Source organism: Drosophila sulfurigaster, chromosome 2L (assembly GCF_023558435.1).
Source record: "Drosophila sulfurigaster albostrigata strain 15112-1811.04 chromosome 2L, ASM2355843v2, whole genome shotgun sequence".
Classification (NCBI taxonomy): domain Eukaryota; kingdom Metazoa; phylum Arthropoda; class Insecta; order Diptera; family Drosophilidae; genus Drosophila; species Drosophila sulfurigaster.
The window spans coordinates 12,902,675-12,920,942 of NC_084881.1; the positions used below are offsets into that span (position 1 = coordinate 12,902,675).

At 37.9% G+C, this 18,268-nt stretch overlaps 4 protein-coding genes and 5 non-coding genes across 9 annotated transcripts; 7 read left to right on the plus strand and 2 right to left on the minus strand.

The window, feature by feature from the left end:
- Positions 1-6,482: 6,482 nt before the first annotated feature.
- Positions 6,483-13,873, minus strand: LOC133835211 (cryptochrome-2). The gene is made up of 3 exons (XM_062265132.1): positions 13,042-13,873; positions 12,002-12,985; positions 6,483-6,595 (listed from the first exon to the last, which is right to left on the minus strand). The coding sequence occupies exons 1-2, from the start codon at positions 13,727-13,729 to the stop codon at positions 12,039-12,041; spliced, it is 1,635 nt and encodes a 544-aa protein (XP_062121116.1). The 5' UTR covers positions 13,730-13,873; the 3' UTR covers positions 6,483-6,595; positions 12,002-12,038.
- On the minus strand, positions 10,386-11,049 carry LOC133835214 (uncharacterized). Its single transcript, XM_062265135.1, has one exon. The coding sequence runs from the start codon at positions 10,769-10,771 to the stop codon at positions 10,460-10,462; it is 312 nt and encodes a 103-aa protein (XP_062121119.1). The 5' UTR covers positions 10,772-11,049; the 3' UTR covers positions 10,386-10,459.
- Positions 13,874-13,897: 24 nt separating the features above from the next.
- Positions 13,898-15,076, plus strand: LOC133835212 (sperm-associated antigen 7). Its single transcript, XM_062265133.1, has one exon. The coding sequence runs from the start codon at positions 14,051-14,053 to the stop codon at positions 14,840-14,842; it is 792 nt and encodes a 263-aa protein (XP_062121117.1). The 5' UTR covers positions 13,898-14,050; the 3' UTR covers positions 14,843-15,076.
- A 667-nt stretch (positions 15,077-15,743) lies between these two features.
- On the plus strand, positions 15,744-15,817 carry LOC133835409 (small nucleolar RNA Me28S-Cm2645). Its single transcript, XR_009893566.1, has one exon. It is a non-coding gene; the product is annotated as a small nucleolar RNA Me28S-Cm2645 (small nucleolar RNA).
- A 170-nt stretch (positions 15,818-15,987) lies between these two features.
- On the plus strand, positions 15,988-16,061 carry LOC133835413 (small nucleolar RNA Me28S-Cm2645). The gene has a single exon (XR_009893569.1). It is a non-coding gene; the product is annotated as a small nucleolar RNA Me28S-Cm2645 (small nucleolar RNA).
- A 162-nt stretch (positions 16,062-16,223) lies between these two features.
- LOC133835411 (small nucleolar RNA Me28S-Cm2645) lies at positions 16,224-16,295 on the plus strand. The gene has a single exon (XR_009893567.1). It is a non-coding gene; the product is annotated as a small nucleolar RNA Me28S-Cm2645 (small nucleolar RNA).
- A 150-nt stretch (positions 16,296-16,445) lies between these two features.
- LOC133835412 (small nucleolar RNA Me28S-Cm2645) lies at positions 16,446-16,517 on the plus strand. The gene has a single exon (XR_009893568.1). It is a non-coding gene; the product is annotated as a small nucleolar RNA Me28S-Cm2645 (small nucleolar RNA).
- A 398-nt stretch (positions 16,518-16,915) lies between these two features.
- On the plus strand, positions 16,916-16,991 carry LOC133835414 (small nucleolar RNA Me28S-Cm2645). Its single transcript, XR_009893570.1, has one exon. It is a non-coding gene; the product is annotated as a small nucleolar RNA Me28S-Cm2645 (small nucleolar RNA).
- A 478-nt stretch (positions 16,992-17,469) lies between these two features.
- LOC133835213 (uncharacterized) lies at positions 17,470-18,179 on the plus strand. Its single transcript, XM_062265134.1, has 2 exons — positions 17,470-17,798; positions 17,856-18,179. The coding sequence occupies exons 1-2, from the start codon at positions 17,601-17,603 to the stop codon at positions 18,042-18,044; spliced, it is 387 nt and encodes a 128-aa protein (XP_062121118.1). The 5' UTR covers positions 17,470-17,600; the 3' UTR covers positions 18,045-18,179.
- The last annotated feature ends 89 nt before the right edge of the window (positions 18,180-18,268 follow it).

Consider the following 18,268-nt stretch of genomic DNA (forward strand, 5'->3'; position numbering starts at 1 on the left):
GAATTGTATTACAATCGAATAGCAACAAAAAAGTCAAGTAAATATTTGTATTGCTTAAAAAATGAATGCAATTTCAACCGAAGTCAAAGTTACTAAAGCAACTTCACTTTTTGAATTGTTCAAATATTTCGGCATTTCTTCATCAATTTTTGTTTGGCTTTTAAAAGTTGAATGAACAACAAGCGATGGTATCGACTGTGCAATATCCTGTATCTATTTATTAAATAAAAGACAGTTGTTGTCTATTTTATGTCTTCGTCTTTGCTTAACTTTACAGTACTCCGATTTTTTCGCTCGCATCTTCGACTAGAAGAGGGTATGATAATGCAAAACAAATCAAGAACTCTATGCTAGAGTCACATGAAATTTATTCCATTGGCGTCGAAGTTCATTTGAGTGTCATAAATCAGCTGCCCACGCAAATGGCAGGCAGCATTGGAGTAGGACGAAGATTGGGATTGCGAATAGGGAATGCAATATTAGGCCAAGGGATTGAAGACGTCGTCGACTCTGACTCTGAGTCCGACGACGACAACGACAAAGTGTGTGTGCAAAGTGGGCGGACTTGGGAAACGGCAACAGCAATGGCAACTTTCGTTGCACGTGCTACGTGCCACAACAAACTGCAACTTGGTCACGACTCAATGCCAGCGACATGGCTGGCGACATCGACAATCGTGCCACACTTTTCTGTTCGTCTCGTCGAAATGTTATGGGGGAAATCCTGTTGAGCACTCGGCCAAAAAGGAAACGTGGGGAATCCCAATGATGGACAACAAAAACAATTCGCCAAGCGACTTTTCTAATATTTCACATTGCGAAATCAATTTAAGCAGCAGAAAAATACCGCGGATTATGGCAGTCACGACATAAAGTTGCCAAAGAGATAGAAAGAAAGAGAATAAGGCGGAAATATGAAGAGGACAAATTGGTGGAAAGCACAAAGATGAAGATACGTAGTTTTGGTGGCAATTTGAAATAGGGTCAAAAAGCGTAAAAATAAGTATGGGAAAAAAACATTCTAAAGATGCGAATAAAATTCTAGAAAGAGAAATTCTTTTAATCTTAAAAAGAATATTCAAACATGAATTTCATCTTAGAAAAATCTTATTTTCAGATTCAAATTTTGCTGCAATAAGTAAGATAAATATTTCTAGTTTTCTTATTTTAAATTGAACCTAGCTAATAATATTCTTTCTGCATTATTATTTATGTAATTTAGCGCATTCTTGACTATCTTTTGCGTCAATTCTAAATCTATGTTCGTCTTTTCTTTTCTTCACTTTTCTAATTTTGCTAGTTGGTTTTAAACGAATTTGTTTATGTTTTGAAACCTATAATATGTATATTTTATTTTTTATTTCTACGTCTTTCTAAAAGTTCTCTGAACTGTATTGCGAATCTATGTTTTTATTTTCTGAGTCCTGCTTTCCAAAAATTAAAATTTGGTCCCTTTTTCTTTTATTGTACTGGTACAATATAAAGAGGTTTATTCTTCTTATGTTTTCCGTTTTATAGTTCCTGTAATCGAATGATTAGGACGAATAATTTGCTGATATGTTTTACAAGTGTTTGTTAAGATTAAAATTGTTTTCTTACTTATGTTATGTGAATCTCTTAAGGTTCGCTCCGTTTAAAGGTTGTTTGTTTAGAAAATCCTGGGATAATTAATTTTTTTATTTCCGGGGAATAATATATTTGCCTTTTTTGTTTACATTTATACTTCAAGTTCCTAATTATTTAATATTTTCGATGTCACCCTTTACGGTGATGGAAAGTGATTCTGCCTGCTTAAGTATAGTTTCTTCTATGCCTCGATGAACCTCGATGGTATAAGATTATTTGATTTGTCTAATATTTTTCAATTTTCAATTGGAAACCATGTGGTTTTTCAATTTTTTGAATATTTTCAACAGATTTCTAATTATGTTGTCATGCATTCAGGTATTAATTGAGATTCAAATGTTCAACTTGAATTCAACATCCTCATACATTGTAATATGTTCCATGTAAGGTTTGCCAAATAATGATTAAGAGACACCAGCACGTCAGTACTTTTGAAATTATTTTTCAATAATGATAGAGTAAAATACGATTAAGAATTGAAGTTTGGTCTGTTTTTTAATGAAACGAAGCGATCTGTGTGTTTCAAAGATAATTTCAATAACAATTTTAGTATTATAAAAGCTTCTTCGAATGTGAGACTTACGGTTTCGCAATCATCTCATAGCGGCCGCTCAAATATTCAGCGATTACCGTCTATGTAACGACATCCGGCCTAATGCTTATTCAGCACTCGTTGCTGGTGTCGTTTTCAGTTCAACATTCTTGTTTGCATATTGCAACAAAATGTTGCTGTTTAATTGTTTTCAATATTTGGTACAGTGTACCCACGATATATGCACATACTACGTTGTTTCTTTCAAATGTTGTCCTTTATTTTCTTATAAGTATAGTAAGGATGGTAATGGACCTTATTCACACTGCTTGGTTTTCGTAAGTATTTGTATATGTATGCATGTACTTTCACTGTTTTATTTGGTCATTTCTTCTAAGTACTTATAGATGTACATATGTACTTTCACTTTTGTATTCGTTTTATTCCATTACTAAGATGAAAGGACTGAAGCGTTTGTCTTAAGCTGACTTAGGTTGCTGATCGAATTTCAAGAGTAGGTAGCACCTTATAGTTATGTAGTTACCAATGGAGGTTGATCGTTTTCAGTTTTAGTTGTGGCCCCTTTACTACGAAGTGTCTCCGTCCTGTGAGTATTCTGTTGAGATACACTTTAAGATAGATTATTTTGGTTAATTGTGATGCTTCCAAATACCTAAATAAACCAAGCTACAATTTGAATAATTAAATACATGTTTCTATAAATATCATTGCAAACTCAATTGAAAAATACAAGACAATACAACACAACATAGAATATAATAGGAATGCTGAAGCGAATAAGCCCAAGCTTAAGACCTTTTCAGACAGTGCTTTAGTAATAGTGTTAATATTAATTAGATCTAACCTTTTTCAATAAATAAACGAAAGCAATTATATATATTGTAATATTGTATTGTAATATATTATGAGTGCTTAATAAATTGTATACATTTCAAATTTTAACTTGTGCTATTCTCTGGTTGTTTAAATATACAGTTTTATTTTAAAATAAAATCTTCTTTGTGTTGAAAATTGTATTGCAAGAAGTTAATTTAATTGTTGAAGATTGAAGTGAATGAAATTAAAATGGCAAAAAGTATATAATCATTATTAAGAGACACATTTAGCAAGTGAGCAATAAAATTAGCTTCAGCTTGATACAAGTTGAAGTAAGATGCGAGTGCTTAGCTGCTGGAGAACTGCGTATGGATTAGGAGCAGGACATGGCCATTATGGTGGCTTGTTTGGCAGCAAACTAAACTCATGGCGGATATGACGATGATGCTGATGATTTCCGCAAACAAATATTTCGTTTGTTGAGCCAACAAGCAGCAGGACCAAGGACCAGTGAGTGGGGGTGGGAAAGAGAAGAAGAAGCATAGAAGAGGCAGCGAAAAAAAAGCCAGGTGTAAACTGGCTGCACATTCGCACATCCTTTATTGTTGTTGCTGTTGTTGCTGCTGTTGCTGCATGTGAGTGGGAATGCGAATGCGAATGCGTATCCTTGTTATCCTCGTATCCTTCCATTATTACGTGTGTGTGCAAACGTCGGTGTGTTGACGTGTCGTGGCTTTTGTTTGCGGCGGCGACTGGAAACGAGCTCAGTGGGTTAAATGGAAGCATTGCCAAAACGACGCGCTCCGTTTTAGTTATGCAAATGCAACAGCCAAAAGCAAAACAGTAAGGCAGAAAAGCAGCAAAGCAGCAAATGCAAATGGGTTAGGCGCATTCACGTCCGCAACAAATGTGGCCACAATCTAAACAAAACGAAACAAAACAAAACAAAACAAAGCTAAAACAAAAATTAAGCGCACAAAAAATGGTTTATAGTATGCCAACAACAACAACAGAACACACAAAAAAAAAAGAGAAAAACAAGAGAAGGACTCTCGCATGAAAGCTGCTGCCTCGTCTGCTGCTCGTCGTCCTTTTGAACACAGTTTGTTCCTGTTTCCTTCCTGCGCTTGACACTTGCGGATTTAGTACTTCATTTGCAACAACATCGTGATGGAATGAGCACGAGAGCTGAGAGCGGAGAGCGGAGAGCTGAGCACCCGAGGATGGGGCAAGGTTAACCAGACCAAATGAATACTTCTGCGTCAAAATATGTAGCTGGATAGTGGATACTAGATTGTGGATAGCAGGTGTAGGCCAACTTGTTGTTGTTGTAGTGCAAGTTGGAGCTGTAGTTGGATTTGTTTTCACACATAGACTAAAGCTAACAGAAGCTACCTCAGATCCCAGGAGAATTGTATGATATTCTGCTTGTTGTTCTGGAAAAACGGTCACAAATAGGTTCTGGAATACGTAAGTACCATTATAAGTATCCGCGATATGTTATATGAAATAAAGGTTTTGTATAGATAAATTATATATGTACTTACTTGACTTACCATTTGCAATAGAATTTTCTTCAATAATATGTGATCAATAGGTGATCAGCAAATTGTGTTTATTATAAACACAAAATATGTTTGATTTAGCTAACTTCACATTAAGAAGCTTTACCAAAGTTTTCCACTCTTATTCATTGCATTATAATAAATAAATAAATATATTTAAATTTATTCGTCAATGTATGTAATTATGTATATAATATATAATATTATATAAGGGGGTAGAAGCTGCCTTGCATACATTTATAAAACACACGCTGATATTTGACACAGCTCTTATAAATTTTATTCTTATAGACTGATGTCTATAAATGTAGTTATGCAGATAGACAGACTATATACCATATGTTTAATATATTACATCGATTATATCCCTTAATCCCGTTAGCAGGCATTAAATTAGGCCACTGGTAAATTGACAATATATATTTGACTTTGAAAATTTCTTAGGAAAAATGGGCGCATTTAAGAAACTGTGTCAAAAAACCTCTATAGGGAGGGCAACTGGCGTCGAGTATATGAAAAAATGCAAACTCATCCTAGCAATCATGGAATACTTGACACCATCTGTAACTGGTCCCCGACCACCCCCTCGCCATTTGCTATCCCTTCCAGCCCTCACCCTGTCTAGAGTAACTGCTGAGAGAAAACAGGCAAGCAGAATCAAACTAACAATTGGTTACTCCCTTACTCAAGGCAATGCCCGATCAGCTGGTCAGAGCTCAGCATACGAAGAGCAGCAGTCTTCTGCATGATTGCATTGCACAAGCCATGTGGATTATCTCAAATACCAGGCGAACATACAAGAGTAGCTAGTAGCTGCTGTAATCCACTCAAAGTGCATCTCACTGCTCTGTGGATCGCTCAGGTGGCTTTTTGTGTTGCTGCTTTCTGATAATTTTTGCTCGTCTACTATTTCACTTTTCCGCTGTTCCGCCGCCTTCAATTCTCCAACGACAACAATTACTAATACTAGCACTTCTACAACAACAAATGCCGTCCTCAACAAAAAGTCGACGAGATCGGCTAAAATACCAGGCTAACATAATAAAGTAGCAGGTGGATTAGCCGAACATACAGGGGAAAAGCAGCTGAGAATACAGTTATTCTCTCAGAGCTTAATATGGATTCTAAGAGCGGAAGACAATATTCTTTAGTTCCACAAGAAAGCTGCTACTGCTGCTTGCTACTGATTTCTGTTCGCCTGGTATTCGACCTGCTGTCATTTCACTTTTCGGTTATGAGGGATGCCCTCAATTGGCCAAGTACAAAAACTACAGCAACAACAACTACTACTACCACTATTTCTCATTTCATTCTACCCAGAAATTCAACGAGACGTCTCCTTTTCATTCATTCTGCTTGCACGTGGCGCAGTAACCTTCTGTAATGCTGTTGTTGATTTCTGTTCGCCTAATATTTCACTCGATGATTTCGCACTTTTCAGCTGTTCGTAGCGCCATTTACTTCGCCAACAACAAAAACTACGTCAATAACTACCTACTATTACTATTTCTTATTTCATCCTACCCAGAAAGCTGAAATGTTCGCCTGGTATTTCACTCGATAATTTCGTATTTTTTGGCATTTTTAGATCATAATCATGGGTGGTATGAATCTATTGATTACAATTAAATACTTAATTTACTTACCATTTGCATTGGATATTTTCATGATTTTAAGAGATCAAATAAACGTCTAATATATTTTTTGTTCATTATTTATTTTAAAATATTCTTCTCCCAATAAAAATGTACAAATTTTTATTAACATAATAAAAGACAATTAAATTCAGCATAATCATTTTTGAATTTTTATTTATAATATCGTAATTATTTTGCTTTCAACGACATTTTGAAAGTTATACAAATAATTTTACATACAATTTCAGTAACAATTAGTTTTTATACATTAGTTTATATACATAAATATGTATATAACAACAAAACTGAAGAATAGCATACATTCAATGTAAACTCATAATGATTGAATCCTAACAATTCTTTCCAATATGCTTATCTAGTCTTAGGACTCCCTTTACCTATAATATAGAATGGTTAAGATAATGAAAATTGGTAATTTATAATATTGTTAAAGTAAAGTAATAAAGTTAAAGTTTATATATTTTAAGAAAGACAAAAATAATTATCTGTTCATTATATCAATTACCTACAAAGTATTTTAAATCGTTTATAAAATCAATCACAAAAAATGCTAATTCCTTGCATTTAATTTAGAGTTACGAAAATTGCGGCAGCAGGCAAAGGCAGCGCCATCTGTCGGGCAAAAGTCAGACTACGGTGGTCTACTACGGTCTTAAGACAACGGTCTTAAGTTACGCAATTTGCCAGATATTCCGCTCATAATTTGAGCACTCTATTAAGTATTATTTGGACAGTTGTAGTTTATGTGACTGCCCTCGGCAATTTGCACGCCCGAATCGCAGCCAAAGGACTCTCTACCAGTATCACAGTATCAAGAGTATGGAATGTGTGACACATGATGTCTGCTAATAAGCTTGTCGCTGTAATCAGTGCGCATAAGTCAAAGGCCACAGTGCTGCTTGTAAAAGAGGAGTACTACTGTAGAGTGGAGGGAGAGGGAATCTTAGTGGAAAACTAACGAGAAGCAAGAACGCAAATTGCCAATTATGGCAAGAAAGTGCACGCATTTGCTTATTTATGGCACGAACGATTGTTTGATATATTTATGACAATCGCTCTCGCTCGCTCGCTCTCACTCATTTTTGTGTGTGCGTTACCTGTAACCCTGGTCAAAAGTGCGCAAGGGTAAGGAACCAGGAACCAGGGACTGAGGCGGGGCAACAAAAGGATGAGAGCTTGAAATTGTTGTACGTGCCGTTGCTGAATTTAATGTGGCTTGGCATGACAACAATTTATGCTGCTCGCAGTCAGGAAGAAAGGCAGGCAGACAGTCAGGCATCCTGCCAGCCAGCATATGCATGCCATATCATTCGCATAGCCAGCCAAAAAACGAGGGGCGCAGTTGGGGAATCGGGGGCGCCTGGCTTAATGGGGAATCATATTTTTTGTATGCTGGTTCGACTGGCAGTTTATAAGCATTTAAGCGGCTTAACTCGCCGCCTGACTTATCGCATTGTCATCAATTTGGTTAAGTAGATTTTTCTCCCCAAAAATGTTAGTACTACTTTCACATTACAGGACTCGCCCTGACATTCTCCAGCTCCAGCTTCAGCTTCTGCTCCCTTTGCCTGTGCCACGTTGATTGAAAATTTGCACGCTCCATTGGGCGCATGGAAGGACATCTAATTATTGCATTGATTGAAAATTTCGATGGAGCAATGGCAACCGTGAAATGGGCCAACAGAATCGAGGCTCGCTTCTGTTGCAAAGGGAAAAAAACGAGAGGAACTGTTGTACATAATCAATCACGTTTTATCAAGGATAATTGTTTGTCGCCGGCGCGTTTCCTGCGCATTGCATAAATTGAGTACAGAGCGAGAAACAATTAACTCCTTTCCGGATTAAATCTACATAATAAAGAAAATATTCTTGCTTCTTAATAAGAATAGATTTTTCGTAACAAATTCAATTAATTTTAATGAAAATTAAAAAAATTAATATATTTATTGAATATTAAATTATTAGTATCCTAAAGATTCCTCAAGAACCAAACATAAATTCTAAATTGAATGACATTTGTAGCAACTTTTTTCTCAGTGTAACTCCCACTCTGTATGGGATTGATATCGAAGTTGGTTTAATATCATATTCAATGCTTATTATTTGCGCTCGATTGCCTTTGTATGCGTCTGAAGAGTGTACACTCGATGCTTGTACATTTAGGCTATTATTCGCGAACTTAAATAAACACCTCCAGAGACAATGCAAGGCTTCTCAATTGTAATTGAATTGAATACATTTTACAATGCAAACACGCACACAAATGGAAGTGCAAATAATGGAATTCAACACTCTCAAGTCAAAATGCCAAAATTATTTGTGGTTACTAAAGTATTTATGAGCAAACGTTAAGCATTTGACTTGACTTTGGTGCACAAAAATTTAAATTGCTTTAAAGGAGATCCTCAAAATAGAAATATGAGGAAGAAAAATAAATAAAATATAATGGATACTTGGCTTACTTGGCTCTTTAAACAAATCAAATTTTTTATTAAATTTACGAAAAGAAGCAACAGAATAATTGAATAATTAATAAATATAGAAATATTGCAATTGTGAACAGCAACTGAAGTCTGTTTGCTATGCTCACGCCACCTAGCGGACGTTAGCTGCAACTCTGTGTCGCTATAAAATATTTAAACAGTGAGGAGAGAAAGGGATAAATAGCTGTTAATCGTGAACGTCTTAATATTTCTTATGCTGCACTTTGCTATGTATTCAATTTACTTGAATGTTTGTGGTCGCATTGCATTCTAAACATTTAATCGTAACGTTAGGAATATTATGCAAATAGCTGCGAAAACGGAAAAAGGACCCCTGGGGATTGAGTTAACATTCCGCACTCAGCGGCCATTATGACACACAAACACACATACAGCTTAGCAACGAATTGACGAGGTGCACACTAGAGGTGGGCGCGGGCCTGTATTTTGAGGCCCGGGCACGCACGAAAACAAACCCTTTTTTGAGAGGCCTCGCCCGGCCGAACACGAAACTTTTTCATCAAGGCCCGAGCCCGGCCCGGCCCGGCACGAAACTTATTTACACATATAAGAAAACATTATTGCCATTACAATTAACGCAATCGAAAAGCTTCCACACTTCACTCCTGCCCTTTTCATTTTGTATAAGTTTTACACATTCACTTTTTTTATTTACAGCGTTCTGAATTGTTTGTCGCGACATTTTTATTTTTCACAGATTTGCTAATTTTACAATAAGCCGCCAAATTTAGGTATGTGCAAACAAATAAAATATTGTATACAAATGGCGGTTCTAATTCGATCAAATCAAAATTTTTTTCGGGCCTATTTCGGGTTTTTACGGGCCGGGCCTTTTTGCTAAGGCCCGGGCCCGCACGAAGCCCGTACGAATCTTAATTTTAGGGCCCGGGCCCGCCCGAACCCGCTCCGGGCCTGTGTAAGCCCGCGGGCCACGAAAAAAAGCCCGGCCCGTGCCCACCTCTAGTGCACACACACACACACATAAATAGGTTCTTTTGTGTGTGTAAATTGTGCTGGGCACATAAAAAGTGTGCAACATAAGCAATAAGGATTGAGGATTCAGATTTGGAATCGACATCGGAATCGGAAATATCGTCACATTTGCTTACTTGAGCTTGTTTGTTGAATTGAAATTGCTTAATTTACCAGATAATTTGGCACACAAACACACACATACGCATACGCAAACACACACCGACACACATTTGCACGCAAATAAACGTTAGGAAATAAACGTAATTAGCTCGCTTACGTTTTCGTTTTTGTTTAGACATTTGCTTTTGTGGTTTGCGTAGCAACGTGTCTTCTTCTTTCGGCTCCTCATATTCCCAACCCCAATCGGGATGTTGTTTGCTTGCAATTTATGGAACTGAGTGCGGACTGCATTGTGTTTGGCTTCAACTATTTAACTTTTCCTCTTCCGCTTGCGCTCTATTGTTTGTTCACTTAAGCTCAACAGCTCCCACAGTCAAGCTAAAGTTCAATGGGGTTCATTCGCTTGCCCAGCCTGGCCACACTACAGATTATTGCTTCTTCTTCTTTGCAGTTGGCCTTAAGCTGCACAAGCTCAGAAGGACTTTCGCCAACTCTCTGTTGAGAGCTTACTCGAAGTTAAACATAAAAGAACTAGTTCAGTAATCGATAGCGATCACTTGAACGACGATTCTTATATTGTTAATTTTGTTGAATTTTATTTATTAAAACCAAAGTGCAGTCACAAACACATTCACCGAAATATTAACTAGCAATTACTTTTTTGTCGAACTTAACGAGTCGCATATCGTCGCCAACAGTCTCCAGATCCTCAGGGTCACGTCGGAATCTATAGGTGCCCACATCCTTGTCCGCCGATTCGGGCAACTTAACCTTTATGCCCTTGTACTCGAAATGCCCCTCTCGCTTATCCGGCACCTCCAACATTTGTTCCTTTTTGTACTCTATATCGTTGCCTATGTCAAGCGGTGCACCCGAGGGATTTTGTATGGTCGGACCATCTTCGTCATATTCGGCATTTTTCCATCCATCGATTTCAATAGGTACAATCGGCATTCCATCCTTATCCAAAATAGTCACACTCTCCCCAGCACTTGCTGCTGGTGACTCTGTTTCCGTTTCAGCAGGTGTGGCAGGGTCGATAGCATCATTGGGGGGAGGAGAATTCACTCGCTTCACACGAAAGTTTGGTCGTTAGAAAATTTCGCGTAAACTCGTCGTCACCTTTAGCCAACTCATGAATATTTATATCGGATACAGAAACTTCATTTATTGGCTTTGCACGGTATTTGGCCGTTGTGACCAGATTGGCTCGAAAAGTATAACTCGAATAAATAACTCGCGATAGCAAGATATTTCTGCGAAGCATGCACAAATTTCTAAACATTTTAAGATCGTTTTTCAATTGTTCGTTTTATGAGAATCACAAGAAATAAGTTGATAATTTTAGTTCATATAATGTTAGATGACCGGAGCTCATGAAATTCCGAAAGTGTATAATAATATTATATATAGAATCAAGCAAATGACACTACATCCAAAGTAATGATAATTTCAGCGTCTACTTCGAGTAAAAGAAAGAAATTTCAACAAAGAACCAACAATTTTTTTTATGATGTTGAATTAAACAAATAATGTCATATATCATATGATCACATGGTGTTTGCAATGTTAAATATAACATTTCACTAACAAGTTATTTAAAATCTATTTCATATTTTCGAGCCTAAAGTGTTTACTTTAAAGTATTGACAAGTTTAAAAAGGAAATCAATTGCTATTTGAAATTTCTCGAATAAGCAAAGTTTGTATTCATTTATGATTTGTAGGTTTTATATGAAATGTATTCTGCAATCTTAAATTAACAATCTTACAAGAGTCAAATAAATCACAAATAAAAACTTATCTCTGATTTATCTTTATTTTCGAGTTCTAAGTTAAAATTTTGGGAATTTTTGAAGGCTTTTAAGAACACATACACAAGCATACACTTGACTACATGAATATGCAACTGTGTCAATTTTAAAAAAACTGGGTACAGCAATTTCCTAGTCGAGCACTCTTGAGTGCCATCCACAGGACTAGTGATTTATGTCCTGGCACTGCTTGCTGGTCAACAGCGGCCTAAAATATGCGGCGACGCCGTTGACATGAATCTTTTTAAGCTACCTCAGGTCGTTAGTATAAGATATGTACTAAGTACAAATATCTTTGCATAATGGACTTTAATGGCGAGGCCAAAGGATTTGGTTAAGGCAAATGTAAATACAATATGTAGAGAAATTACCTGAGCTCCAGACTAGATCATCATTAGTCAACAATTGTCAACGTCTTCGTTTCGCCGCACGGCCCGATTTAATGCTGCTAGCCTTACGTTTTCCAGTTGGTTCATCAAGCTCCTCATCCGGCTCCTGTTTGCCAGTTCGCACTTCGCGATTCACTTTGTAGGCAGCAGTCATGCGTTTTATGTTCTCCTTGTGCACAATATCGTGGTTGACAATGCGGTGCGGATAATCCTTGCCCAGCACACAGCCATACTCCCGCTGTGCGCTCAGCGTTGCCTTCCACGGTTCAAAGATGCAGTTGGCCGGATATTTTGCCAACTCCGGCACATATTTCCTGATGTACGCGCCCGTTGGATCGGTTTTCTTGCCAAACGCCACCGGGCTATAGACACGAAAGTATTGGTAAAAGAATGCCGATGCCGAGAGCCACATCCAATTGCCTGCATTGAGTGCCCAGTCCTGATCCAGCAGCAGCTGCTCAAAAACACGTTGTCCCTCCTCCCAGCTAATCCACAAATCGCCGCGTGTCAGAAAACACGCAACTGCGTGGCGTGCCAAATGATGTATCCAGCCCTCTTGACGGAGTTGTCGCATTATGGCATCTATGAATGGATAGCCGGTTCGACCATGTGTCCATGCCGCCAGATGATCCGGCTGCTCGTTCCATGCTATTTGAATGCAATACGTATTGCCCAGCATGCGATCGAAGTTGGGTTCAGCGGCTGCAGCCGTATAATAGAATTCTCGCCACAGCAATTGGCCCACCAAAGAAACTGGCGGCTTCGAGTGCTTGGGGTGCCGGGCAAGAATTCCTTTGAGTCGCTCGTAGAGCAATCGTGCGCTCAAACATCCGAATTTCAGGTAGGGACTGAGCACTGTGGTGCTGGGCTCAAGTGAATTTGGCGACGTTTTGGGCTTCTCAAAGCTGGCCACCCATTGTTCATCTCTGAGCGAGGCGTCCAATCGACGCAGTGCCTCCGTTTCACCTGTAAAAGATACTTTAGTTATTGATTGGAATTGACATTTGAATTTCAAAGCTTACCACCGGGAAATTTATTGTCGCCCAGTTCATCTGGTCGCTTGACCAATTGCTCCAACGTTGGACAGTTGTAGACACTTGCATCTGCCAATTCAAGTGCATCCTCTGATGGCTGTACTTCCTCAGGCAACTTTTCTGGCTTTTCCCGTACTTTGGGCAATTTCAACTGCTCCACGATGCCTAAAAACTTTTGATATGTTTTAGGAGCCTTGCCTAGGTTGCGTGCCATGACCACTTCAGGATTGTAAATGGTATGCGAGCAGTGTGTATCCACGTGCACCTGATGCACTGCAGCCAGCTTCTGCACTGCAGCATCACGTTGCACGGCGTAAGGTTCAATATCTGATTCGTATGTCAATAATTCCACATTCCAGCGCTCGAAGAGTTTAGGAAAGAGCTCCACAGGTTTGCCACGCACTACATATAGACGCGAATTTAGTTCGCGCAGCTGATTGTCCAGATCACAGAGTGATTGTTGCAGAAATCGCCAGCGATTTGCGCCTACTTGCAGCCAGTCGAGTATGCCGGGGTCCAATAGGAATATTGGGCGCACGCTGTACTTATGTGGCGCAGCGCGAGCAACATCGAAAACTTGCAATAGTGCTGGATTATCGTGTACGCGCAGTCCTTTACGAAACCAGTGCACAAGAGTGCGACGTTGTGTTGATTTGCTTTCTATTTCAATACTCATTTTTCGCCAGTCAAAAAAAATTAGCAATTTACCGTTTTTGAAAAAAAAACATCTGTGACCGCCTGACCGTGTAGAGCTGCCAACTCATTCGTAACTTGCAAAATATACCAACTTGTCTGCCAATATATTTACTAATTTAGTATTTTATTGCACATGCACCGGTAATAATCTTTTTTTATACATACAGTACATAGAAAATATATAAATAAACCCAAATGTTGGCTTTAATTTAACAAATTAACGAGTAATCATCATAGACGATAGTGTGTTAACTCTTGCTCCTACGCTGCGTTTATGCGCAATTGCTAATTCGTTGGCAAAATGGACTTGCTCGACTCGATATTGAACTCAATGGATGCCCCTCCAGCCACAAATGAACAACAAAAGACGCTCATCAAGAAGCAGCGCGAAATGATGGAGCGCATGCAAAACAAGCAGAAGGAGGAGTTGCTGCGATTTCGCAAGTATGTCGAGGAGCGCATGGGGCGCTTCGCCAAGGACGATCGCACATGCATCGAATTCCAGCCACTGGACAAAGTGCATCGATCGGTCATACATGAGATTGCCGAGAACGGCGGATTTATAGCCATGAGTTTTGGCCGCGAGGACGAAGATCGTCATTCCGTGGTTTACAAGAAAGAGCATCCGCCTAGCGAGGATGAGGTGACAGCACGACGCAATGGCGAAGGCTGGAACAAGGACATAGCCAAAGAATACTCCGAGCGACGAAGAGAACGCTTGGCTCAGGAGCAAAGTGAAAAGCAAACCGCAAACTCATCCGCCGAGCCCGGCTGCAGCTCTTCGGCCGCCCAAAGCTCGAGCATAGAAGGCGCCGAGGTGAAGCCGACGTCCAATTATAAAGCAAAATATGCTCACCTCATTGGCGAATCGGCGGCGTTGCAAGCGGCACGCAAAACGGAAACTAACCAAAGCTATGGCTTCGTGCCCAGCAAGAATAAAAAGGACATGCGTTCCATCGAACAAACGCTTGCCGACATTCAGGCCAAGAAGAGGTTAAAATTACAGCAACAGCAGCAGGAACGAGAGCAGGAGCAACAAGATTGCCTTACAACAACAACAGCCGAACAAACGGCTGATGATGAACAGCAGTGAAAGAAACAAACGTCTTCTGTGAACACAAAAGAAAACAATAGTAATAAGAATATTGTGTATGTAAAATGTATGATTTGTTAAATTCCAAGTTGAATCAGAAGTGTGAAGTAGTATGAAGTTGCTTCATAAATCATGTTGACCATACGCAGCAGACTGTATCTGTAAGCAATTCAAGTTGTTGGCCAGTTGAACGCATTAACTGCGCATCTTTAGATAAAAATTATATCAAATGCAGTGTTCAATTTGCAATTTCTATTTATAAAAATAAAACAAAATTTGTAGTCAATAGCAACAAAATCAACAAAGAGTGTTGTTCATTTGCTTATCATCGTAGGGGCTAAAAATTGCCAGAAAAATGCACTGGTAAATCGATGTTTAAAAATTTTTCAATATCATCGATAGTGCGCCAATAACATTCCTCCTCTAACGATAGAGGTGAGACCATCCTTTTGGAATAAAAATACTAAAAGTATGTTTCTTTTGCTATAGATGAAAATGGTGTTGCTCGTTTTTCGAACTCACAATTTTCTAAAAACTTAAATTTTTTAATTGATGCAGTCTAGATTACTTAACAAGCGATTCTTGGAGGCCTCAATATTTTTGTATATCCCATCGGTATTAAAAACGTCTACTTTTGAAATGTCTGGTCACATCCTGAGTAATAAAACAGTCTTGAGAAGGGAAACTGAATCCACGTGTAAGCAAAGACGCACACGATGATGGGACGAATCAGCTTTGGAAAAAAAGATTGAATTCTACTGTATTTAATAAAATTGAAGTGCACTCAACTTGCAACATGGGTTGATAATATCGTTTTTAGATAATGGCTATCTATTTAAAAAATATCTTTATCGAGGAAAGCAAAATGGGTAAGTAACTCACATGGGTACAATTTAACCCAACTTTTATGATGAAAACTTTGATAGGGACATCTGATTTCTATGATTGTGTCCATGATAGTAGACCTGATAAAATTACAAAGAAAAATATCTGCATACATGAATATTACTAGCTTTAATACATACATTTTTCTTCTTTGTAGGTAAAAATTTTCATTTGAAGATGAGTATCTTGGTTATGATAGTATAGTACAAAGGAGACAGAATCGGTGAGTTTATTATCAAAATTATTTAAGATTTATGAGAACTCCGATGATGACAACTTTGATAGGGACATCTGATATCTATGATTTTGTCCATGATAGTAGACCTGAAACATTTATATAAATAGAAATGTACATGAATATACCTGGTTTATTGACAAAGTATTTTTCCTTGTAGGCAATTATCTTCGTCGTTAATGGATAAATGATGCGAGGGAGAATCTTCTGTAATGAGGTGGAATTGGTAAGTCTATAACGAGACTTTTTAAGTGTCAGGAATCTTTTATGATGACAACTTTGATAGGGACATCTGATGTCTATGATTTTGTCCATGATAGTAGACCTGACCTTTCTAAAAAGGCAAATATGTATCTGAAAATTAATTGCATTACTGACTTGACAATGTATTATTTTTATAGATAATGGTTTTCCGTCAAGGATAGTCATCATTGTGGGCAGTCTATTGCCGGTAAGTTGACTTCTAAATTGACCATTATTACATCTTTTCTGATGATAATTTCGATAGGGACATCTGATGTCTATGATTTTGTCCATGATAGTAGACCTGATTCAATTATAAAGAAAAAAATTTACATACATGATTATTACTGGCCTTACTAACTGAGAGTTTTATGTATTTATTTTTTTTATTATAGATAAAGACTTTCTAATGTGAATCTTCATGAAAATCATTATTATGTATTCAAACCGGTAAGCTTATTAACCAACTTTATTTGGATTTACGGAAAACGTTATGATGACAACTTTGATAGGGACATCTGATGTCTATGATTTTGTCCATGATAGTACCCTGATCCAAACATAAAGTTTAACATGTATCTCATTGAAAATTAGTTGCTTGACTGACAGTGATTTTTCATTTTGTAGATAATGTCTTGCCCTCAAAAGGTGACGTAGTATTTTCAAAATTTATTGCTGGTAAGTTGACTTGGTTAATAATATGTATTACAACTCCTCTGATGATCACTTTGATAGGGACATTTGATGTCTATGATAGTATGTCAATTTGATAGTAGAACTGATAAAAGCCATATGTTGAAATTGGCAATATAATATTATGTCCACTACTTAACGAGTGTCTATACGTTTCAGGTCGAAAGACAGACGCCTGTAATTTGTATGCTGAATTCAACTTTAACGACAGTGGTGTCATTTTTTTTCTGAGCAAAAATAGCTGGATCAACGAAACGTTAAATTAACGAGGCGAAGATTGACATTTCTATATGTGTATCAATAATTGATCAAATATAATAAATATAAAACCAACTCATTTGTCTTCTCAATTTTGTATACTTGTTTATCTATGGGTAAAAAGGGGCTTTGACGTTCAATTTTTATTACATAGTAGACATTTCCGTGCTAATATTGTAGAAGACATGTCAATATTAGGTAAAATCATAAGTAATTTACTGAAAAATTAACAAAGTTTTTGGCGCCATCTATTTGAAAGCTTGTGCGCTTATCACACGCATTGAAATGCAACTCGGCGCAATCAGCTGTTCAACAGCTGTTAGAACAACTAAAAACAGTTGAAAAAATTCTAACTGGCATCATGCAGCACTGAAATTTATTGTGAGCTCAAACACAAACAAGAGGTGTAGTTTTTACCAAATCAAGTTTAACTACTTGCCAAAAATGATGCCCGCAAAAACGGACTCTCGTCGTCGCCTCAATGCCACCAATGGGGCCACAATTGGCGACTACACTAAAGTGCCGGAAGGTCACAGCGTCACAGATGGGTTCGTGCACGAGCAATGGGTAGCTCCGAATGTGGAGGAAACGACTCCGTGGAAGACGATCGGCATCATTCTTACGTTATTTATTGGTGGCACGGTTCGTATAGTCCTAACTGCTATGGAGTGAAGAAAATCAATCAACTCTTACATTTAGATATGCTTATGTTGTGCTACTTTGGATTGGCTAGCGGACGTTAATCAAGACCGCACCGATCGCGTCTGGGCGCTGATCGTAATTGGAGCACTCACCATTATACCAGGCGGATATTACTTCTATATACTTGCATGTATTTTATTGCGTCGCGGCGGATACTCGATGGACGACATTCGTCGTTTGGGTTAAGAGACCGTACATAGTATACACTTATATATCGGTTATGTATTGTATATTTATTGCATTTTCACTAATGGCATGTAGTCAGAGAACTCGGCATTTATTGTATAAAAATATTGTAAATATATATAGTGTATATACATATATCATATGTATGTGGTTTTCTTGTAAAATGATTCATGATTGAGAATTGAATTGGGAGTGGATAGTAGAGTAAAGATTTGGCTAACTAA